The sequence below is a fragment of the Poecilia reticulata genome, linkage group LG22 (genome assembly GCF_000633615.1).
Source record: "Poecilia reticulata strain Guanapo linkage group LG22, Guppy_female_1.0+MT, whole genome shotgun sequence".
Taxonomy (NCBI): domain Eukaryota; kingdom Metazoa; phylum Chordata; class Actinopteri; order Cyprinodontiformes; family Poeciliidae; genus Poecilia; species Poecilia reticulata.
Window position 1 is genome coordinate 9078450 of NC_024352.1, and position 24467 is coordinate 9102916.

Below are 24467 nucleotides of genomic sequence, written 5' to 3' on the forward strand. Positions count from 1 at the left end.
TGTCATATACAATCTTTTATTTTCTTTATAGCTGAATGAAACAGTCTGAGTCAAATTAACATTCTTACTTGTCCAAGCTGAAAATAAAGTTACAAAAAATGTACATTATCTGCTAATCATTAGATTTCAACGTCAAGAGCTTTATAAAGCCTAATAAGAAATCTTTATTTGTCGACTGTCTCTTCACAACGGTTCAACATTTCTCTGCCTAACTTCTAATGAAAGGTTTCTGAAAAATTTCCCACTCCTTTGCAACCTTAACATTTCCAAGGTTAAAAAATATGGCTTTGCTTTATGGTTCTCAAACTGGTACCACCACTGGTGCTGGTTGGGGTGTTTATAGAGCGAAAAATTGTGTGTTTAAGCAAAAAAAACATCTAAAAGTTGCAGGACACTGGTCCTCAAGGTCTGGATTTGAAAACCCCTGCTCTAGACTGTCAAAGCTTAGCTAACCTTTAAGTCCCAAATACCATTATTATAGCCAAAACATACACACCGGATGAAATCATTTGCTGACAGATAATATTGACTCCTTTTTGATATGTGGCCAAAAATATAGGCAAAAATCACATTTTACCCCTAGTAATCACTATAAAGAATGTCAACTGAGATATCAGAATTTAAGATTGTGCACCAGACAAACTGAACTATAGAAAGCTAAAATGTTCAGATTTATGTCATGAAAAAAGAACAAAAAATTGATTTGTACTTCAATATAATAAATGGCTTGCCATACAATGGACACAGCACTATGGCTAAGGTACTGAAATAGTGTAGGGAAATACCCTCAGTGCAATTTTACAACATATATCTGAAATAACTGTGATGTGACTTTAGACAATTTTAGGACAAAGAAAGCAATGATATGGTTATTACTGAAATTTTCGAAATAAAGCACACCTTATTTAGCTGTTTTATTATTAAATCTGGAATATCGCACTCTGAAAGAGAAGTTAAACAATGATTGATGACTATAGTCATTTCTTTAAAATAATAATAATAATAATAATAAAATATGAACAGGAAACACTCCAAACATTCGCTGTTACAATCACAATGTGAGGTTTATGTCCATTTGTCAGTTCTATAAAAGCTTCACTTCATGAAGCCACCTCTGAGATGTGGTGAATGTTAGATAGGGTGAGCTGTGCCTCCTGTGGTGGGTAGAAACGCCTGGAGCGAAGCCACAGCCTCCCAAACACCCCAGTGACGAGCAGCAAGATGAGCAGCAAGACAACCAGCAGGCCTCCCAGGACGAGAGTCTCCACCGGAGGGAAACCGCTGGGCTCTACAGAGAAAGGTTGAATTGTCCCTTAAATGAACTGTTTTAACTTGTGCAAGTTGCAGGGATTGTAAAGTGACGCACTTAGGTTGGGTTTTTCACTGGCGGTGAGCAGTCGTCTGATTGGGCCGTAGGACACGGTGTGGGACAGTGGGGCGTCTCTCCGTGTCCTCATCTGTCCGTCTTCGGTGGTACAGTTCTGCGTAGCAAATGCAGAGACAAACAATCCCAGTTGAAACCAGAGAATGCATTTAGAATGTGCACATCAACCCTATCAAAGGGAAACGAGTCCTGTACTAATGTGAACTAAAACGCAACTCAGAGAGGAAGATGTCATTTACTTGAAAAATTGCATAAAAATATATTTTACAGGTTGCAGGAAAATGGAAAAGTTTAGATTTAATCTCAAAAATTGAGCTGGAAAAAATAAGTAAATGTGTGGTTGTAACGATGTAGACTCGTAATTCAGTTGAAATAAGGGCCGTGTAAGTCCCAGTTCATACCAGTAAAAACAAGTCAAGGCTTGCCGACTGCTTTTCTGAGCTGGCGTCTGGCTATCACTTTGAGCTGTGTGTGCGTGTGCGTGTAAGGAGGTCTCACTCACAGGCTTACACACACTCAGGCTGCTGTGGCAGATCTGGACGTTGCAGTGCAGGAAGACGAAAGCGTAAGAGCTGCCAACAAACTTAAACATCTGTATCCTGAACATGGCCTCTGGACCTTCGCTGTTCTTCAGGACGCTGAGAGTCTGTTTGTCGGCCAACACTGAACAACTAGGAAGGTGGAAAAAAACCAGCTAGGAGTGAGCTGTCCGTTTAGAAACATTTTTGAACCTAAACTTGATGGTTCAGAATGTATGAGTGCAGCTCTTTTAAAGCATGTTTGATGTCTTTCCTGACTCTCTTGGTGTCTTCATTCTGCATGAATTCAGATTAGTTTATCGCTAAGGGTGAAGCTAATGGGTGGTCCATTCGTAAAAGCGTTCCTGTTTTATGAGATTATTGGGATATTTGGGAGATTATTCATACAAACGTTTATGAATTTAGAAGGGAAATAGGAGTAGGAGGCAGTGCATCACCAATGATCTTCCTATGTGAAACAAGTACTGAAATAATAAAAGTTAATCAGTGAGGGAAAATATAGTGGTTTATGTGAATTATTTTTTGAATGTGTTCATTTACACATCTTTCTTTTTCTATCTTAAACACTTTTAATGTTCTTTTTTCAGAACATGTTAACTCAGGATGGGGTTTGGTGAAGGCCTGCCTCTACCAATGTTATTTACATTTCACACACAAATAATTATCAGCTTCTAAATATGACAGCAGATTAAAGACTCAGAAGCTTGCATTCACATCAACGACTATGACATTTTAAAACTTAAAGTTGTTTTAAAACACAAAAATCTTTGCTTTAGCCTTGTGTCTCTCGGGCTAGCTGTTAGCTTCAGCTTCCAGGTCCAGAGCTCTAAATCTGAATTTAGAGTAAGTGAAGATGCCAAGAGAGTTAAGTTATTAGCTGCTATAACCATTTCACAGAAACTCACCCTAAAAATTCTGAACTACTCCTTTAAGCTCATCTAAGATAGCAGTGTTTTCCTCCTTTTCTTGGCCTTGTGAAATCATTGTGCATTTCACAGTCCTGCTGCCGCTAACAGTACCAAACACTGCCCCGGTTGTCAAGGGCATGCACAGTTGTTGAACTGAACTGCATGTGGCCTCTCAGACCGGAGTCACATGACCTGGCTCTGAGATTTGTTGTCTGACCCGCTCTCTAGGCAACAAATTCTCTTATTTCAGATTTCAACAGCGCTCCGGTAAGAGGACTTAGAGCTCGTTGCAAACGTGGAGCAATAACACTGAAATAGAGCGCACCACAAACAAGCTTCTCTTGTAAATAGGAAGGCAGGCAGCCAAAATGAACTTGTTGAGCGTTATCACAGTGACACACCTGTCTCTGATGAAGGTGTACTGAATGTTGCCGTATGGATCCCTGGTGGGTGTGGCCCAGCATCTCTCCAAACGGAGCATCAAGTGAGCCGGTATCTTTAAAAGAAAAAAACAAAAGAAAAAAATCAAAATGTCAAGCAGCAGTCAAGTCATTCTGAATGCAAGCCAAAACCTGTTTCACGATGTGCTGCGAATTGCTGATTCACAGTGTGTAAACAACAGCTGATCCGAGGGGTTGTGACAGCCTGGAGAAGATGTGCAGAAGCTCTCACATGACCGTCTAGTCACGGCTGAAGTGTTAGATTTCCGGGATAATTTGGGACATCAATCCACAAGACAGTATTTCTTAACATTGGGCAACTAAGGCAGCGTACAACTAATCCAAAAATAGCTGTTAACACTAAGAATATTTGAAATACTTTCGTCTCAGTTTTCTAAAATGGTCCAGGACATCCCTTCCCAATCTGTTAAGCAAACCATTAACAGATGTAATCGTTGCCATCTCTCAAATTGCTTTTTTGACTTCTAAAGAACTGCTTTTAGTAGAAGTAGTTCTGGTGTCGTTGGGTTATAAAACTTAATACCATTGAGTAAAAGTACAATTCAGACATTGCCGGTCATATTCATTATCACACTTGGTTAGGATGTGTAAAAATTCTTAAAATAAATGTAATATTTGATTTATATACATTTACTCAATGTAAATAAATTAAATGGAGTATTTCTTAACATGGGAAATGTCCCGTGTTAAGAAATAAAACCCCAACAGAGCAGCCCATACTGTTTTTGTATTACATTTCACAAGTTTAGAGCAAATAAAGAGGGAATATTTGCCATCTTTGTTCACTTTTTTATATCGTTCAGAGTTCAGAGTTCCTTTCGTGTGTTCTAAGGGTCTTTGGAGGAGAGATGGGCCCACAGCACCACAGATGTTGTACAGCAGCACATTTACACATAATTACCCTTTGTTTAAAGGAAAACGGAGGAGTGTTTGTTGCCAGAATGCTTAATCTTAGTCTGATTTGAAGCACAGGGTTTCAGTTGAATTTCAACTGAAATCAACGTAAACAAAGTCCATTTTTATTTCTGACAGAAGGACAGGAACAACCAGTTGGCATGGAGATAGCCTCTAATGGTTTTTACACAGATTTGATGTCCCCAAAATGTCACTCCTGGCTGTAATTCTCTAATGGTAAGTTATGGAAATAAATATGGGTCCTCATTCAGCCTCGTACCCCGTTCCCCACTAAATAAATGTGCTTATAGGGTGCATAAAAAACACTGTTATTGTAGGGTTTTCTACAATTTTCATCTGCAGCGATACCATAAAAACTTTGACAAAGATGTTTTCATCCAGGGTCAGGGACGGCACAGTTGTCCACACGTCCTCAAAGGCTTTGTCTTTGTACAGCAGCATTGACACTGAGAAATTCCCATCCTCAGTGTTCAGGGTGATGCTTCTGAAGAGGTCAAGCAAACACAAGTTTTATTGTTAAATCAGATGTCAGGGGTAAAAATAAAAAGAAGCAACACACAAATCACCTACCGGACATCCACTCGGATCATGTTTTCGCTGTTGGGTTGTTGGACCATGTAGTTTATGGGGTAGCGGCACACGAACGTGATGTTTATATAGTTTCTTGTGATGATATCTGAATAGTTATTGTGTATGGTGTTGATGAACATGATGTGTGTATCATCAGAGACCTATAAAGAGATCAAGGAGCAGAAAGTCAACGAGTAATTAGTTGAGACGTTTTCCTCGTGTAAGGCATGCTGAGGACAACAGGTATCCCATAATATTACACACAGCGACTTGCAAGATTATTCATACTCTTTGAACCTTTTCACATGTTGTCACATTGCAGTCATTAAGTTCAGTGTTTTATATTTGTTTAAGACCAACATAAAGAGGCAAAAACAAAACCATCATCAAAAGTAAGCCATCAGTAGCTACAAGTGGTAAAGAGCAGTGTTTTTCAAAGTGGAGGCCACCAGGGGTCGCTAGAGGTGACTCAGATAAGTTGACGAAAGATGAGAAAAATGCAAAAATAAAAAACTGAATTTTATAATTTTTTAATCAGAAGTTTTCAATTGGAGCTTTTAAAATCATAATATTCAGTCTGCTTTTTAGCCATTAATGCAAAACATAGGTTAGAATAACTTATTCAAATGTTATTTGCCACGCTCATCTCTCTGATTGGCTGCCAGTTGCTTTGCTCGACAAGCTAGCATAGCAAGCACGAAATGGGAACGTTTTTGTCAAGAAAAACACAAAAGGATCCGTCCAGCAACCTGTTGTGGAGGACACTGCTGCAAAAAAACCCCCTACGAACTCAAGGTCAACTAGAAACAGAAGGTATGAAGCCACATTTATGCTAAACAAATGTATTTATTAATTAGAAAACGTTGCTCTGGTGAAACGGGATCAAAGGATTAGGGCTATCAGTGGAAGGTAGATGTCACCAAATCCACCTGACAATCTCCATCAAAATAATAAAAAACACATTTAATTGACCTTTTACTACACAACTGCGAATTTGTCTATCATATGACGTTTCTAAAAGTTTCTAAAGATCTACAGTCTTGGGTGAAAGCGGGGCTGGCAGCTGAGGCAGCCAGTCTTGTTTAGCAACCCACAGCCTAATCCTGTGTGGAGGGTTACTTTCACCAGCTGCCTTGCCAGAAACCTTATAAAACACTGAGGTGGAGAGCTGGCAGGGTTTGTCTCCCTGGTTTAACCTTTGGCTCACTTTATACGACAAACCTTCAAACATTCCAAGCCAGCAATTTGAGAAAACTTGTGTGGTGCAGCCGGCATTTAAACCTCCCCAAAACTCGTAAAAGTGATCGGATTAAAATGATCAGGAGGTGAAATGGCCAGTGATTCACCACCTTCTTATTCAGAGAACTTTCAATAAATAATTAGCTTTCCCAATAAAAATCTACAGGGTTCCCTTGCTGGTTTGAATGAGATTGAAAGAAACAACACTACCCATAATTCCTGATGAAAAAAGAGCCACTCCCTATTTCTTTTCACCTCACTTTTTTCTGGCTGGACTTCAGTTTGTTCCTCTCTCTGTTTTTTTCTTTTATTATTATTTCTTTTATTTTTTTACATTTCCTTGACTCATTTTTATGCAACTCAAAAGCCTTTGTTTAAAAAAAATAGAAGATGTTAATAGCAAAAGTTGGTGCCAAAAGCAACACTAATTGGCTGGGAACTAGCCCCAGAACAAAGGTAGCCATCGTAAAATAGAAAATTTATTACAGTGGCAGTTTTATGTCGCCCATTATGCTGATACCAAGTGCTGTTTGTCTCCATAGCAGTTAAAGTTAAAGCCTCTCTCATTTGTAAGGAGCTGTTCTAAATGTCTGAGCTCACGTGCAATGTTTGATTAATTAGATGAGCGCTGCAAAACACTCAAGACACTTAAAAACAAAAAAACTTTTCTATCATTTAGGTTTGGTGTCCTACCATTATGGTCCCGCAGTCTGAGAGATTCGTCCTTATGCTAAAAACGAAGTTGTCCCCGATTTCCTCTCCTCTGCATTCTGGATCATTTAGATGCAAATCATCGACCTGAAAGACAAAGTCACACAGGTTCACGTTTTGCTGTGGTCGCACTTGACGAGAAAATGTTGGGACGGTTTTGCTCACATCAACCGGAGGAACTTTGTTGAGGAAAAACGCACTTGGAATAATGACGTCCATTTGGTCATTGGTACAAATCACCGTTTCATTGAGCTCTGGTGTTTAAAAAATGGGGTGAAAAAAAAAGGTTTTCAAACAAGAGGACAGCAAAAAAGTCCCTTTAGAGAAAGCAAGGTCACACCACGGTATTTCAACAAGATTGAAGTCCTGACCCTGAGAAGTCCTTTAAGTTCAATTTGAGCCATTCAGTCAGAAGTGGACTTGATGCTGTGCGTTGAATCTTTATTCTACTACATAGCAGAAATTTGTTTGACTTTAAGGTCACAAATTGAGGACCAGACCTTCTCATTTGGGATTCTCTCTCTAAGAGAGCAGAATAAATGCTTCAATCAGCAAAACAGGCCCAGATTATGACATTGCCACCACAATGTCTCATTAGTGTGATGTTCGTCTGATACACTTCAGCACATGTACACCTTTCAAAAGGTTGCACTTTGTCTCGTCAGTCCAGTGAAAGCCAACCCATAGGAATGATTTCGTTAGCCTTTTCAGATCAATAAATGTCAGCGACTTTGTTTCCCTTCTGTTGAATTTAGATCACACCTACTTCATACTGTCAGACAGGTACTTAAGTTCTTGACTAGGTGCAAGAAGTGAAATTAAGCTGTCCAAAAATGTGGCATAAGGGAATGTTGGTTTCAATAGATTTTATATTTAGTGAGATCAAGCTTTTTTTTTTTGTTTGTTTGTTTTAGATGACTAGGAACATTTAAGTGTTGCAAATAAAAACAACTTTTATTTTACAGAACTGAATTTCTCTTTAAAAATTGTCAACATAATGAAAAGCTTCATAATGGCAACTTGGGGTTAAGTCAACAATAGGTAACAGGAAAAAAGTGGAATCAAACCCACAATTTTCTGATTGTAGGACAACTACTCTTCGAATTGAGTCAGATTTCCCTTCAACACATAATACATTACTCATATTTAAATTATACAAATAACTACAACGTAGAAGTGAAGAAAACAAGTAGTAAAAGAGCATTCTGCCTGATTTTTGATACTGAATCATGTATGCGGTTTGTAAAGTGTGCACTGACCCTCCACCATGGGCTCCAGGTGAACTGCTGAGACCGCCGTTGTCAGAGAGAAGAGCAACCAGGTGAAAACCACACCACTGGACACCATCTTCCAAATCCTCTCCCTCTAGTTTCTCTCTGCTCTGCCACTCCGCTGAGTTTGAATCTTTCCCTAAATCTCACTGTCACCAGAAGATGTGGCGCCTCTCTCCTTCTCCAACCCATGAAACCCAGCTCTAAATGAACTGGGACCAGCCCCCCGTCCCACCATCCCCTTCTCTGGCTTTAAAACACCAGTTTGAATTATGCTTCAGACAACAATGAGATTCCACACATGAATAGGGTTGACCGAGGCGAGTCCAAGGTAACACGGATGACACCGCCTACTACAACCATGTCGTCTTAGTAAAGACCTTACAAATGTTCCTATACATGTGGGAAAAAATCGAAAGGGTTACTCTTTGTTCTCTCTGTCTTTTGTTTGGACACTTTAAAACATTTTACTGGTGCGGGAATCCCACTTTGTAAGGACAAAAGAGACTCATTATAGATCAAGGGCAATTCACTGACCAGTTTGCATCTGTGTGGTTAGACACGCCGTAAAATCCCGCTACTGCATGCAAATTCAAGAAATACATCCTCATTTAAAAAACCCCCAAAAAAACCTTCACACCAACATGTATTAAATCATTTTGAACATTAAACCTGTTCAGGCAATTTGCAAGTGGAAATGAAGGGGGAAAAAAAGATGAAGTGAGGCAGAAATCCTCTTCACCTTTGTTAGATTTTATAAGTTCTTTTATTTCAAACACAACAAAATAAAAGATCTTTTTTTTTGTAAAGGAGACATGTTTTACAATTTGGCTCGTCTCCGTCATTGTTTTAGCATACATTTGTAGGCGTAAAGACGAGTGGATTCAGTGGTTTCCTGTTTAATTCGTTCATTAATTAAATAAATAAAAAGCCAACATTGTTTCACTGACACACTTTTATTTACCGCCTGTGGAAGCTTCACCTGAATGAGGTTTTATTGTGGCTGTACAGTGAGATTCAGAGTAGCGCATGATGCTGTACAGTCTAGTCAAACGTTACGACCGAGAGTGAATATAAACGGCTGAGTCTGTTAGAACGAGAACTGACTTACATTAAAATGTGGCTTTAAATACGTTGCTTGTTGCCAGTGATTTGCTTAAAAAAAAACCAACAATATATTCTTGAAAATGCATTTTGTAAGTTGCATACATATGTATATAAAAAGGAATGTGCAAAATCCTAGTACTTCCATCGCCACTGGGTACAGAGTCAGTTCGGATTCACTCCAGATGTTCGGTGTCGTCTGTAAACAGATCGGCCAGGTCAGCCACCGTCAGAACAGCAGCCTCCGAATGCTTCATGGCTGTGCTGGTGTGACTACAGTTGAAGCAAAACACTTTCTGTTAGTATTTAAATTAATAGTATATATATCAATGATGATGTTTAGAAGCTAAAACCACCTCTTTTCTGCCGTCTTTAGCATCGCTTGCATTCGCTCCTCAATAGTGGATTTGATCAGGAATCTGTGTACAAATGTCGGCCTGTTGGACAGAGAACACCAATGTTACATTTTCCCACATTTTGTCATGTGCCAACCACAAACTTCCATGTGGGTCAAAATGGTCAAAGAGAGAATAAACATTTAATTCAGCCAAAGTCGTCCACAATGATGTACTACTTTGTCTGATACATCAGATAAAAATCCTTATAAAATACACTGACGTTTGTGGTCGTAGCAACACAGATTGTAAAACGATTTAAAGGGGAAGCATATTTTTGCAGCATACTGTGAATGTTAAAATAAAAGCTTAAAGGTAAATATGCAAAAGACACCAATGAAAAGTTCTGTATGTGTGCTTGATGTAAGATTGTGTCATAAAGTGATAATTTGAGCCTGTATAAGAAAGTTTTGAAAATGGGAAACATTGCCCCTCATTACACCTTTACTTGAGGGAACTTAAGTTAGATTTCTTTCTTGACGTGCAGCTTCCTGTCGCTTACTTTGTTTGGCCAATCCGGTGCACCCTCCCTATAGCCTGGAGTTCGTGAGCTGGGTTGAGGATTGGTTCTACCAGCAACACGTGTGTTGCTTCGATGATATTCAGCCCATTGGAGCCAGTGTGGAGTGGGAGGAGGAGAATATTGATCTTTTCATCGTATTTGAAAGAACTAAGATTCTCCTGAAAACACACAAGAAAAAAAAAATCAGTGATATCAGTGATATAGATGGTTTGCCATGATTTCTGTGAAATGTTTAAGCCAAACCTGGAACTTATGAATTCCATTGATTTGTGAAAACTCAAGGTTATTGTCCAACAAGGCCTTGGCGATGATGTCCAGGACACTCTGCCACTGTCCGCAAGACACGAGGAAACAATCCAGATCACATCCAAGCTCAATATCGTGACAAACCACAGTCCTTCGCAACAGAAACGCTTCATTTACCATTGAAAAGACGAGACATTTGGCTCCGGGATTGTTCATCTGGATCTGCTTTAGTGTTCTCACAACTGCCTCCACTTTGGTAGAGTGGCTCCCCTGCACAAAACAATTACAGCTGTTAACAAAAAGTCCAAAACTTGACATGTTTAAAATGTAATTGTCGATCAACCTTGACTGGTATGTCCTGGTCGTGGCTGGATGACTGGGTAGTGAACACGTAGGAGATTTCTGTGTGGGAAGTGGTCTGTCTGCAAATGGCACACTTGATGGCTCTCCGCCTTGAGCCCACGCTGTACTGCTCCACGATGATGGCAATGCACTCGTTACAGAAGCAGTGGCCGCAAGTCAACACGGCCCACTATAAGGAGGAAATAACAGTTCACAGTTTGCAACCTGATTGAGGTTATTTTTTACCTCAATCAGGGCTGCTCCCAGAGAACAGCATAATAGCAGTGACATTATGGTAAATTTGATTAAATGTCAAATGTGATATGTTATAAAAAATTCAAAAGCAATTAGTAGGCCTGTCACACACATTTTACTGGACAATAAATTGTCCCAGAAGTTATTGCGATAAATGATAATAGTGTTGTTTTGAGACCATCTTCATGTGATATAATGGTAATATGTGATGGTAATATGGCATTATCATTATGTGATATAATGATAATGCCAGACATAGTCAAAAATCAATAAACTTTAAATCCTCATGAACATTTAACACGGGAAATGCAAGACATTTTAAATATTCAAAATAAAGAAAAGAAACGGCAAATAAAATGAATCAGGAAGTCTCTGTAAATGAATCTAGGGCCGGTTGAGACCAAAGCACCAGACTGAAGACTTTGGTCCAATTTCTGGTAATTTTTGGTAAGAAAAGAGAAAAACGCTAACTCGTACAAATGGAAATTATTGAACTCATTTTAATTTATCATTCAAATTTATCATGATCTATTGCATATATTTTGACAAGCTTATCAATAAGCATCCAAAAACAAAATTGTTTTAAGTTGATATTTATGGGAATATTGCTTAAAAGTTTAGCCTTGTTCTTTCATTCTTTTAATATATTTAATATAAAACACTCACCTCCTGCCCCAGAGGACGAGCACAGATGGGGCATGGCTCTGGGTTCAGCCCTCCAGTTGACTTGTCCTGTGACTTGGATACAAAATTCATGCAACATGGAGTCAGACTACATTAAATGTTTCATAATTACTCCAAAAGACACAACGAAATGCTGCAAACAATTATAAACTTACCTTTTCCAGATTGGTGAGATACAGAAACTGTCCAAGCTTCTTTTGGAGTTGAGACTTGGCCACAGCTTGGTCGTTCAGGAGCTTCACCCTGTTCTGCTCCACCTGACGGCGAAACCATGGAGACCAGAGGGCAAAAAAGATAGAAAAGCAACAAAAGCGACAGACTATCAGTGAAAATGTTTCGTAATTAAAGTCAGCGAGCACAAGAATCGAAACTAGATAAATGTACTTCACCTTTTAATGTAGGGCTGGACAATAAATCTCCGCTCAGGTCGACAATAAATCAATAACACATCAATATCAATAGATATTATGTCTGATGGAATAGTCAATAATTTCACTGAATTCAGAACCGCGCAGAATTCTGGGTGATGTAGGCAGAGAAAAGACTTTATCCGCTCAATCTCTCAAGACTAGCTAATCAAGGTGAGTTGCATCAACTAACTCACTCGCTTTTTGGTTACCTAGCAACCTTGACTGTTACTCAAGGTTACTAGGTAACCAACCTGTGTTGTTACTCCAACCTGTGGAGTAACATGCGCAGCAGCAGTTTCAGGTTTCGCCTTCGTGCCTCAAGAATTTTTTTAGCTCAATTAGTTTTTTTTCCTAATTAAATAAAAATACATACATACATACATACATACATACATACATACATACATACATACATACATACATACATACATACATACATACAATTATATAACTTAAAATTGTGTAAAACAACATTACTGTTTATTGCAATAACTTCTGAGACAATTTATCATACAGCAAAATTCGTTATAACTGCTTAAAAATAAAATAACGACAGAGTAAAAACTGTGGATAAAGCAGGAAAGGTCATGGCACTGGATTGTCAGCATTCCAAATATTTAAAACAAAAAACTAATCAATAATTATCGATATTGACAGATATGAAACTATTATATCGTGATATGTTTGTCAGTCACATAGTACAGTCCTACTTTAATAAGACGGGTTTAAACATCTGATTAGTTACAGATTGTATCCCTCTGTTTACTTACTTCATGTGGTTCTATAATGTGCAGCAGTTTGGGCTTCGGCTCGTCAGGCAGACGAACCCGCAGCCGTTCAGTCGCCATGCCCAACTCGTCAATGGCCGACACATGATTGCGCAGCACCATCCAGTACTCATGCAACACCTGGAATAACACCAAATGAATCTTCTTTTTAACTTGCATAAGTACAACCGTGTAACAAGTTACAGACAAATAAAAAAATCTCTTTGACCTTTTGTAATTAGACATTTTTCCTAAAGCAGACAGGAAACTTTCCTCTTCAATTCCAAAATATAAGGGAAGCCCACTTACCTTATACTCCTTCTTCCAGTTCTCAAACAGCTCCATGAACGTGTTGCCCTCCTCCACCAGCTCCGGGTCCATGCGCTTAGCTTTGGCAAACGACAGGATGGCTTTCAGAGTGCGCTCCGTCTCGCTCGCCGCCCACAGACCACGACTGGTGGTGGGGAGGCGGTCGTCCACCAGGCCTTCCTCGTCCTCGATCATCTCTTCGAAGATGGCAGTCTGGCCTTTCACCCTGACGACGGATGTTGTTTCTATCACTTCGGGTGTTCAATTTCAATACGAGTTCAAAAACTCAAGGCGCCTGCTTACTTACGTGTGAGCAAACAACTTGGATTCATAATCAGTGAAAAGCTCGTCGGCTTTACAAAACACACAGCTGTGATATAAAAAGAGATGAGTTATAATTCATGACTTTTAAACAATGGTTTTTTTTTTTATATTTGTTAAAACTGTCACTATGTCCTGACAGTATAAGATGAGGCAGATGATGTGTAAAAAACAAAAACTATATATAACAAGCTCCCATGTGGTCCCACTGCCATCTGCAGAAATACACAGCTCAGTCAAAAACAACCAATTAGAGCCAGGAGGAGGGCCTTTGCACTGTCAATCATGCTCGTGTACATGGTGCTAAATGTGCTAATGGCACATTCTTAAACAAAATCGCATATCCGCCGTCATCAGTGGCCATGCTAACTAGCCTTAGCATTTTGAGAGGAVCTAGCTGTGACGGGAGCTAGTTGTAGGCCAGCAGAGTGGAAGGGTGGAAGGTGTGAGCAGYMMATCATGCTCGTGTACATGGTGCTAAATGTGCTAATGGCACATTCTTAAACAAAATCGCATATCCGCCGTCATCAGTGGCCATGCTAACTAGCCTTAGCATTTTGAGAGGARCTAGCTGTGACGGGAGCTAGTTGTAGGCCAGCAGAGTGGAAGGGTGGAAGGTGTGAGCAGCACGTATCAAAGCATAACTGACTCTCCTCCTGGCTCTGATTGGTTGTTTCTGGCCAAGCGTGTATTTCTCAAACTGGCAGTAGAACCACATGGAGGAGATAAAAAATGTTTCCACATTTTATCCGTCTCGTGCTCTGCTGTCATGACACAGTCACAGTTTTAACAAATATGTAAAATGCATGTTGTTTTTGAAAGCTTTAAGAGCTTTCAAAAACAACATGCATATGTACAACTACATATGCATGTACAACTACATATTGTAGAGTATCATGCATAATGTGATGATGACCCTGAGTACTGGTATTGGTAACTTACTTATTGAGTGGCAGTCGCATTGGCCTAAGGTGGCAAATGGTGGCCTCTTCAATAACTTCCTTAGAAGCCGGGCCCTCAAGACTCTTCACTGCGTCTCGGACAGTCTTTTGTGACTTCATTAGATCTTGCATTTGTGTGGTGAGAATGAACTGCAGACCACAAGCGTCACGGAACCTGCAGGGAACCCAGCATGTTTTTAGAGTATTATTAGCATGAATGCTAACGGTGGCAGCTAAGTAGAGGCGTTTTACTTGTCTGCCATGGAGAGTTTGTTGGCCTGCTGCTTGTAGCTGGAAGTTAGCTCATTCTTCACACGAGACACCAGATCTTCATCGGTGGAACAGCTGGTTGACAGCTGGACGACTTCCAACCACCAGGGGGAGTTCAAGTTCACCTGGACATTAAAAAGTCAATCTGTCTGATGGGAAGCTTATCTGACTAAGTTTTTCAAATTATCTCAAAAAATAGTGAGGTAATTATTTTAATTACACTATTGGATTCTTGATTAACAACCACGTGAAAGCAATGGAACATATCTGCCCAAAATCTCAGGACTAATTTTGAGTAAATTTTCTTTCATTTTATATTTATCATTTTGTCTCTACTGACGTTGCAGTTTGCAGTTTATTTGTCATGTTCAAAAACTAGAAAGAGAAGAAAATACAAATAACAGAAAAAGCAATGAAACAATAATAAATATTTCTGTTGTAACCGCTCGTCTTGTTCAGATAATTATTGAAAAGTTCATCTATTCCTGGAGTGTAAAAATAATAAATCTGACAGCAACAACAAATGTTTGAATGTTTTTGAAAGTATATGTGCCATTTCTCACTTTGCGCTTCAGCTCTTTGATGTTCTGCAGAACCGGCTGCAGAGCCTGATGAGCGTCGGCCACCTCCGAGTCGTATTTGGTCATGTAATGCTGCCGCAGCTGCTCAGCCTGCAGACGAACAAATATTTTAAAAGCAAACAAATTTGGAAAAGACCTCCAACGACGTTTATATCTAAAACACTACACTACTAACAAATCTGCGCTGCGTACCTCTTCACCGAGTCGGTCATCTCTGAGTGTTGGAGGAATCCCACGATGCTTTGCATTGAGCAGCTCCATTAGGTTGTGAGTGGCATGAAGTCGCTGGTTTGCATTAATGGTGAAAGAATAATATTAAATTCTTATATTTGGACAAAACCGGAGAAGGGCACGACTTCTGACATTTAAAACCCCTTGAATTTTTTCACGTTTGCCACCCTACAACCACAAAAGTCAATGTAGTGTTGAGGAAGGAGATAAATAATCAACAATGATCCCACACACCTGTAATGAATCAGTTTTCAGCCGGCCTTTGTGCTCCTCTGATGAGCGCAGAACTTCTCTATACATCTCGGCGGCCTCCACAAACTCGCCTGCAGGTGACAAAAGAAGCAGTTGTCCTGAGCGACTCTTGCTGCAATTTGAGGTAATGAGATGAGACTATAGGAATAATCTCACATATCCGTACAAAACGCAACAAAGATGAGATCGTGTTTTGTTTTGAACTTCTTCCCATGGGAAACGGGAGCAAAGCGGGCGGGTGTTTTATACCTCGGATGATGTGAATTCCAGCCAAGCCGTTGAGTGCGCACACCAGCTGTCTGTGAGCTTCTTCACACTCCACTCGACATTTCTTCTGCAAGGACTTGAGGAGCTCCTCCATTGTCATGGTGCTGAAAGAAGAGAAAAGCGCTTAAATCTCGCCTACGCAGACTTGGTGAGTTTGAAATAAACACAAATGTGTCCTATTAGCTTCCTGGTTTACTCTGCCTAGTCTAGAAGGGTTAGTAATTAGCGGGTGCTATAAGAAAACCTTTTCTGCAGAGGCAGGAACTCCCCCCTCACGGCCTGCGGGTGGCAGCAGGCCTGGCGCAGCCTCAGCAGCGGGTACAGAATGGTGTTGACGGTGCGGCGGTCCAGGCTGCCCAGTTTCAGGCTCCAGTCGGAGATTTTCCTGAGTTTGACCAGAGCGTCCTGGGAGCAGACCTCGTGCTGGCGATGGTAGAAATGGCCCTCAACAGGAGAAAAGTGAAGCCAGTGCACCTCCTCTGTCTGAGGGGGAATCTGAATCTGAAGAGGGAAGAATAAATAATGCATTTAGTTAAGGTGAAATTGTCTGAAAAGTTGGCGCGGGGCTCTTAAAAACCCTACCTGATCGATGACGTCCTTTTTAGCCGACCGCCACAATATCTGAGCAATCACATTGTACAGAGGTTCTGTGTTTCCGCGGCGATAGGGGCGATAAAGCAGCTGGTCCCACCAGTATTTCACCCAGTATGGATCCACTCCGAGAAAAAGCGTCAGGCCGTACAGATCTACAAAACACAACGAGTTCAGTGGGGAGCGGAGAGATTCAACGGACTCAGGTCGACGGTTTTCCATCGACAACTTTACCTTCGAGGCCTCGTTGGACGGGAGTGCCACTGACGCACCAACGGTTGATGGAGGCAAGACGCAGAGCCATTTCTGCAGCCTGGCGGCCAGAAAAGTAGCACACATAAATTGAACACAATTATGAATAACAAGAGCGTGACCTCGACTCACCTTGGCAGTGGGACACTCGACCATCTGGGCCTCATCCAGACAGATGCGCCACCACTCCACGGCCACCAGAGGGCTGGGGACCGCCATGTAGCGCTTCTGGTTGCGGAAGCGTCGGCCGTCCTTGCTGTTGCTGTGGGGGATGTCGACGTAGTTGAGCTCAGAGCGAAGAACGTCGTAGGTGGTGATGACCACATCCTGCTCAGCGAGCATCCGAGGCTGGATGAACCCGTGTTTCTTCACGCCCTGATACACCTGAGAGACGGACACACACACGGAGCTACTTTAGAGGAGAACAGGAACTGTAAAAAAAAAAAAAAAACTAAAATGTGAGAAAACAGATGTAAGGTGGAGTTTAATAAGATAGAATGACAACTATTTCCTACAGAAAGACAGAAGACTTTAAAACTAAAGAGAGCTGAAACGATTAATTGTGATGAATCTAATTTAATAATCGATTAATCATTAACTGGAGTATACAGACTCAAAAACTGTCATTTGCTGAATTAAAAAAAAAAAAAAAAAATATATATATAATATATATATCAGTGATTAGTCAAAATTGTACAAAATATATATCCATTTTGTATTTAAGTCAAAAAAACGCCTTTGTTTTACCTAAAACTTCTCAGGTGTCGTAGTTTTAGCTTCACCAGGTTCAAATTTACTAAAGAAATGCTTTGTTACTGCATTTTAGGCATAAGAAAATGTTTAATTTCTTAATTTAAAAAATTTATTGAACGTTTCTTTGCATCTTTTAATGTATTTCTAATATTGTATAGAAAAGGCTTAAGTAACTAAATGAAAACTCTGTAGAATGTGCCAGTATTTTTATCCGATTATTCAATTAATCATCAAAATAAGTTACAATTAATCTATTAATCGCCAATTAATTGATAAGCTAATTGATTGCAGAACTATTTGGCCGGATTTAAAAAAAAACTAAATAAATATCGCTCACCAGCACGCGCAGAGAGGAGGATCTGATGTGGCGGTTGATCTCCTCCACCCACTGGTGGCAGATGGAGCTGGGCGAAATGATGAGCGTGGCACCAGTGGATACTGGTTTCATAGCCACCAGGCAGTGAGGGCAGTAGAAGGGCGTGGTTGTGAGGCTCTCCTCCTTATAGTTCACACATTCTGCGTGCTGCCACAGCTGACAGTTCATACACTGCACACGCGGCTTGTAGTCAATAATGCCCAGCTCTCCACAGATACACTCAAAGCGGTAATCTGTGGTGTTGAACGGGACTACGGACGCTCTGGTGGGAGTTTCCGTCTCATCCTGTGAATCCATCCCAGAGGCTTCTTCTCCTCTGTCTGCTCTGGGAATCTCCTGTGTGTTTGACTCAAGTTTACCCAGAGAAAGCCGTAAAGATACCGCGGCAGAACCCGTCGACGTCGCACTGTCTTCCAGATAGGCTTTCTTGTTTGCTTTTCCCTCCCATTGCTTTTGTTCTTTTCCTTCTGTGTCACGCCGGTCCGATGCATGGCTCAGATCTCTCTGACTGTCTGAGAGGGAGTTCTGGAGAGCCGCCTCGGCCTTCTCCTTCGCTCGCCTCTGAAACGTCTTCCTTGGCATGCTCTCCGCTGGTCTGAAGATCTAACAAAGACAAACGTTGATCAAGGAGAGAAATCAAAGTGACCGATAAATCACGGCATCAAATTTTGACACGGCAGTTGCGGATTCTTACCAACTTGGATGCTGCAGACAAGATTTTCTTTGTTTCTTTGTAGTTCTTCCCCAACTTGAAAGAACCCGCCAGACCCCGGCCCTTTACGCGGTCGACAAATCCTTCGTTTATCAGCTTCGCGAGCGTCTTCTTGATGTGATTGCGGTTCTTCAGGAGGTCATAGCCGTAAGTGGCCCGGATGTAGGTGAACACAGCGTTGACAGAGGCTCCTTTGCCGGTCCGCATCTCCTTTATTGCATTTAGCAACATCACGCGCACAGCTATAGAAACCCCCCCCAAAAAAACACTTTTTAAAAAAATGCAAGATCAACTTTGAACATACAGATGTGTCAAGAGACAGATGAGGGTGTCGCACCTGGGTGGGAAGTTTTTATTTTCAGCTGGGCTTCAGGCTTGCAGCGTGTAGTTTTCACTTCTATCGGACGAGGAGGAACAAAGTAATTCACAGATTTTCCCTGCAGTGAGCAGAAGGTAACGAGCTATAAAAATGTTGCAGTTTTCAAATGTCTCGTTCAAAAAGATAATACTGAGCAAGAAGTTCACACCACAGGCAACGTGAGGGCCTCCTGCTCCAGATTCTGACGAGTATGGAAGAGAATAAGTGCCAAAACTTCCACCGTTTTCCCGAGGCCCATCTCATCGGCCAGAATCCCACCGGGCCACTCGATTCCGGCCAGCGGGAATTCTCGAATTAAGCTAAAATAACAGGAAACGGAGATAAAACTAAACATATGCTTCAGGATGGAAAAAAACAGATAAAACTTCAGGCACTAATGCAATATCTTTAAAATCTGGCTGTTAAGTAGGAGCTGTAAAAACGCGCATCTTGTTTATTTTTCAAAAATTGTCCTACCTATGGTATTCGGCTTTGTTTCTAAGTAAGATATGCACATTTCTGGACGAGTCAGGCTTAAAACATTTTGAAATTTTCTTGCAAAGACGTGACAAAAATCTTTTTGGGGGACATAAGGTTTTGCACATCACATGCAGGACCATTCAATGATTTTATGCATTGGATGTTGTTTTATTTTTATTTTGTGTGAGCAGATTTGAAAGTGAAACCCAGATGGCTTCATCGAGGAGTAAAACCCTCCTTTAGCACCATATAATATCCAAACCATAACATTTGTGTTGAGCTATAGAACCACCTACTGGTGGGTGGTGTTACATTTATCCAAAAACCAGTGCATGCACTTTACTTTATTTCCAAGGAAAGTCTCCAGTTTTACTGGTTAAGGCTGCAGTGTGAGTTTAATTAGGGGGAGAAAAAAATGGCAGCACAACTTCAGCAGAGTTTCATTGTCTGCTGGCTTGTTTTTCCTAATAAAGTAACAGCTGTAGCACTATGACAAAAAACATGTTCAAAGAGAAAGCACTAAAATACAACCTAAGACGAGGAATATAAATAGATTTGTTACTGTTCTTATTTTTGATTACACGTGTTTCAGAAAAAGTGGTTCTTCTTACCAGCCGGTAAAGGGATTATAGAACAACTTCTTGCCACATAAAGTCACAACCTCTCGCCACAGGAAATGCAGGGAGTGTTCTATAAACAAAAGCAGAAAATACATTGCAATCTTCAATATATAAAGCTCGCATAATCTCTGGTTTTTCTACGAACACTGAAAACGTCTTTTTCACCTTTGATATAGTCTCAAGTAATCACTTGAATTCCCAGGTTTCCCTGAAATGGACATGCATATCTTTCACTATCATCATCATCATCATATGTACCTTTAGGTGCACTAATGTTATATTTCTCTCTCTTCAGCATCCAGTTGACGGCCTGGCTCTGGTAGGGCCTGAGGACGGGAATCAGAACCTTGTGCTGGACATCGTATGTTGCATCCTGGTTCTCCTCCTGGTGCTGGTGCCTCACGTAGTCGTAGAGTTCCTCCACGTTCTGCCTCTCCAGATCAGTGTCGCATTCCTCCTCCTCGTTCTCTACGACTTCTGCATCAAAATGAAAGAAGAAACGGTTAAGAGACAGCTCTGAAGGAGCACAGGGTTCATTTAGTGGCTAATGTTACAAACTGGGCCCAAACGCGCACCAGGAATGATGAAATCGTAGAAATACTCCATCAGCTTCTGCATTATCTGAGTCGCTTTCTTCGGCCGAGCGTTTCCCTCGCTGAGGAACTCTGGCTTCCCCAGCCCAGTTTCCAGCAGGTAAATTCCCAACTGTCACACAAAGACAACACTCAGCTTTCATGTAGCATGAGCAAAACAATATTATTATATCTTAAATTAGCTCTAAATCATCCGGAAAACAAATCTGTAATTAATCACTAATTATACCGGATTATTTACATTACTGTGTACGGACTATAAACCCATACAGTAATGTTCAATAAATAAAAAATTAGGCTGTTTTTTTATTTTATTTCAGTAACTAAATTCAGATCACATTATACAAATAAATTTCACACAGACAGATGTTTTCAAGCCCCCATTTCTGTTAATTATGATGATTTTCTGCTTACAGCTCATAGAAACTCAAAATTTAAGACTAGAATATGACATCAAACCATTAAAAAAAAACATATTCAAAGCAGAAATATGGGATTAATGAAATGCATGCTTAGTAATTGCTTAAAGGTTGTTATTTTAAAAAATATGCTTAATCTGACAGACGAGCCTCATCGGTGTGTGTAGCCTAATTTTGTGAATATGCCTGTAGTTAATTGCAAAAGTATGTCTTCCTAATATTACAACCACAAATCCTGTGCTATAGTATCATTACGTTACAATAAGTAGGCCTGTCACAATAACACGTTTTTCAGGACGATAAATTGTCCCAGTAATTATCGTGATAAATCATAATACTGTTTTGAGACCATTTTCCAGTAATGTATAGATAATGGAAAAATAGCGCAATTTAATTTTGTAAAGAACATTTAACACTGGAACTTGAAGATATTTAAATATGCAAAACAAAACACAACAACCAAAATCAATAAATAACATGGACATAAAAAGCACACCCATCCCAAACCGTAAATAAGATGGATTATGAAGTCTCTGTGAAAAAAACTGCCTGTCAAAAAAAATATTAATCATCAGCATAGAGATTATGAAGCTTATTTTAGTTTATCATGCAATTAATTGATTAATTACTCATGCACATAAGTCTGTTGCAGTAAGTTACAGAGAGCAAGTTATGCTCCAGTTTGTGTTGGTCTGTCAAATGTAATCCAAACAAAGTTTGCTGTTGTAACGTGACAAAATGTGGAAAAGTTTAAGCGATCTCCTAACTTGCACCTTCACTTCCTGCTCCTTGGTCTGGTGGCAGAGTTGCACCACCCTCCTCTTCTGCAGCCAGTCGAGGTCCTCGAATGGGATCCTGCCGAGGCTGCACTCCACGGCACAGCCGTCCTCCTCAGGGCTCCACTGTGGTCCCGGGCTCTCATCACAGCTGCTGTAACTGAGGTAGAGCTGCTTGCCTGTCCGGTACGCCAGAAAAGATCTGTGCTCGTAGTCAGACGGCAGCCAAGCTGGCCTGATGCTGAACTCCCCGATAAGAGCCTTCCAGACGTGGCCCAGCTTTAAAGCCGGCACCACAGAGAGAGCCAGAGAGGCGGAGGCGGCGCTGCTGCTGTCCGAGGACGTGCTGGGAAGTTCATCTGAAAGCTGAACCGAAAGAGCGCATGCGTCCTCCTCTGTGATGTCTTCTACGGCAGAGAGAAAAGATCTGCAGGCGGTAAGGTCAACTGAAAGACAGGAAGAGGAGGACGGAGTCTGGTCGTCTTCCTGGACGGCTTCCTGGACGGCTTCGTTCTTCCTGTCCTCCAGCATGTTCCATTCCAGCCTCCTCTTCGATTCTTCATCCACCCTCACAGGAGGGGCCCTCTTCCTTCGACTGCTCATTATAAAAACCTTAACAGAGATCAAAATTAATAAGGAATTACTTATTACCCTGTACCACATCAAAAATAGGAGCCACATAACTAAACAAAGCAAGATAAAATGTCTTTATGGGGCAATACAAACATTTGTTTTTTATGGGTATAATAAGGGACATACATAAAATTAGAATAAAATAGTAAAATAGTGCCTCATATTACCTGAATTAAATATCTAGAGCTAGAAAGTGAGAGATCCAAGCTGGAATTGAGCCTTACTCTGTAAATAATGTTTCTTCATATTTTACATTTCTTTTAACTGAGTATCATGATTAAAAGACGTTGCACAACAATGTCTCTTATGCTTTATGCATGTGCAACTTTTGTATTATGCTGCGTCTAGTAGAAGCTTTTTAAAGGGTTATTAGCAACACTTTTAACTATGATGCTCTCGTCATTTTACTACTTTAACCTGTCAGTTAAGAGCATTTGTATCATTACAAAACCTATATTGGCTATATTACATCAGGTGAAACACAGACGTAAATTAACACCGCTTCTAATTTTAGGGTAAACCCTACTGCTAACCAGCAACTAGTTTGTTTATCCACCTGCACAGGGCACTGTTTCAGGATTTGAAATACGGAAGTCTTGCTGGTAATATAAACAACGGTACAGAGACCACTTTCGCCTAACGTTGTAGATTTATCGTTTGACATACCAGCAAATTATATTAAAAACATGTACTTTCTTAGCCTTCCCCAAGGTGCTCCGCTGACTACGACTGTAACAAAAGTCGCTTCATGATGAAGAAGCTCCTCATTAACGAGCAGAAAAAGCAGCATAAACACAGATCAATTATCCACAGCGACGTTCATGTCCGCCATTTTTAAATACAGGAAGTGACGTCGGAGGGGGTGGAAGCATAGTTTTTGGTAATTAAAACCCCTCACAATGTCTTTTCTGATCAATTTAAGTTAAGTATTATTATTATTATTATTATTATTATTATTTTGTTTTGTTGCCGTCTGAAGACGTAGAATTTCCAGAGTTTAACATCATCGTAATGCGTTGAAGCCATACTGAAAATAAATAATAAAAATGCTTTCCACGATAAGACACTAGATGTTTACTTTCATACAGTTTAGGTAAAATTTAGCATATACCTACATTTTGAAGACAGTCAAAAAGTTTTTAATTGAATAACTTGAATATAATATTTTCAAGTTATTCAATTAAAAACTTGTTTTCCCTTTTTTCTGGTTCTGATACCTATGTGTATTCAGGGTAAAAGGTACAAGTATGTGCATTACTATGTTGTCCAATATATATTTTTGTTTCATCATATAAATTCATATAACTGTTGGCTTATTCATTAGATAGTGATAGTTTTGAAGTCGTAAGATAATTTATATGTATATCACAAATAAAATAAAATAAATGTAATTGATTAATATTTGTTGTAATGTATCATATTTATCGATTTATTGAATTCGTAGTTAAATACTGAAGCTTTTTTTTCAATAATCCATGTTCGAATGTATCACAAAAATTGTTCAAATAAATGCTACAATAATTAATTTTAATTTGATCTCCTTATGTATTCAAATTTTAAACAGCAATTTCCACATTTCGTAGTTTACTTGTGTATTTCATAAATTATTGATTTTCCCATGTCATAATGTAAAGCCAATATGATAAATTAATATATCTAATTATGTAATTATAATTAAATATATAGTTCAAATATATTTAATGAATTATTTATATTATTCATTGGGATAACAATTTAAACTGATTGTATTTGAAATAAAGGTTGTCATACCATATATTTACCACATGGTGTCACAAGAGAGCTTCCCCTTTTTTCAGCTGCAGCGGTAAACTGCACGTGCATCACATCTGTCAGTGACCAAACGAAACAGGAGCGTTTTCTGTACATGAAGYTTGATTAGTCCCTACATAGTTAGTTATCATTTTTCGTGTCTTCCTATATCGTACTGTGTTTGTGCTGCCATATTAGCTTTAAAAGTTAACATTTCTGCTCCCCGGACACATTTTCT

At 39.9% G+C, this 24467-nt stretch overlaps 2 protein-coding genes across 3 annotated transcripts; both read right to left on the reverse strand.

Moving 5' to 3' along the window:
• Positions 1 to 90: 90 nt before the first annotated feature.
• On the reverse strand, positions 91 to 8833 carry LOC103458358 (pancreatic secretory granule membrane major glycoprotein GP2). Its single transcript, XM_008399077.2, has 9 exons — positions 7987 to 8833; positions 6893 to 6981; positions 6710 to 6814; positions 4778 to 4938; positions 4556 to 4691; positions 3233 to 3327; positions 1887 to 2055; positions 1367 to 1481; positions 91 to 1288 (listed from the first exon to the last, which is right to left on the reverse strand). Exons 1-9 carry the CDS (start codon positions 8072 to 8074, stop codon positions 1101 to 1103), a joined length of 1146 nt encoding a protein of 381 aa, XP_008397299.1. The 5' UTR covers positions 8075 to 8833; the 3' UTR covers positions 91 to 1100.
• Positions 8834 to 8935: 102 nt separating this feature from the next.
• Positions 8936 to 23311, reverse strand: shprh (SNF2 histone linker PHD RING helicase). Of its 2 annotated transcripts, none has more exons than XM_008399076.2 (30): positions 23152 to 23311; positions 21824 to 22438; positions 20614 to 20743; positions 20297 to 20515; positions 20030 to 20108; positions 19108 to 19258; positions 18918 to 19017; positions 18563 to 18822; positions 17830 to 18471; positions 16872 to 17123; positions 16722 to 16800; positions 16479 to 16642; positions 16141 to 16397; positions 15879 to 16000; positions 15612 to 15700; positions 15339 to 15431; positions 15129 to 15236; positions 14548 to 14690; positions 14297 to 14470; positions 13341 to 13403; positions 13034 to 13259; positions 12728 to 12865; positions 11703 to 11804; positions 11530 to 11601; positions 10610 to 10798; positions 10444 to 10536; positions 10264 to 10350; positions 10000 to 10178; positions 9459 to 9539; positions 8936 to 9375 (listed from the first exon to the last, which is right to left on the reverse strand). In XM_008399076.2, exons 2-30 carry the CDS (start codon positions 22427 to 22429, stop codon positions 9279 to 9281), a joined length of 4995 nt encoding a protein of 1664 aa, XP_008397298.1. In that variant the 5' UTR covers positions 22430 to 22438; positions 23152 to 23311; the 3' UTR covers positions 8936 to 9278. The 2 variants fall into 2 exon arrangements, with proteins under 2 accessions (XP_008397298.1, XP_008397297.1); XM_008399075.2 differs by having other exon boundaries at positions 23126 to 23311.
• Between the last annotated feature and the right edge of the window lie 1156 nt (positions 23312 to 24467).

Coding starts and splice junctions, on each gene's coding strand:
- LOC103458358 (XM_008399077.2), bottom strand. CDS start 8,074: ATGGTGTCCAGTGGTGTGGTTTTCACCTGGTTGCTCTTCTCTCTGACA. Junction 4,939..6,709: donor CAGACTGCGGGACCATAATG/GTAGGACACCAA, acceptor ATCTCTTTATAG/GTCTCTGATGATACACACAT. Junction 3,328..4,555: donor TCTTTGTCAAAGTTTTTATG/GTATCGCTGCAG, acceptor TTTCTTTTAAAG/ATACCGGCTCACTTGATGCT.
- shprh (XM_008399076.2), bottom strand. CDS start 22,429: ATGAGCAGTCGAAGGAAGAGGGCCCCTCCTGTGAGGGTGGATGAAGAA. Junction 20,516..20,613: donor CTACGATTTCATCATTCCTG/GTGCGCGTTTGG, acceptor ATTTTGATGCAG/AAGTCGTAGAGAACGAGGAG. Junction 13,404..14,296: donor ATGCGACTGCCACTCAATAA/GTAAGTTACCAA, acceptor TTTATATCACAG/CTGTGTGTTTTGTAAAGCCG.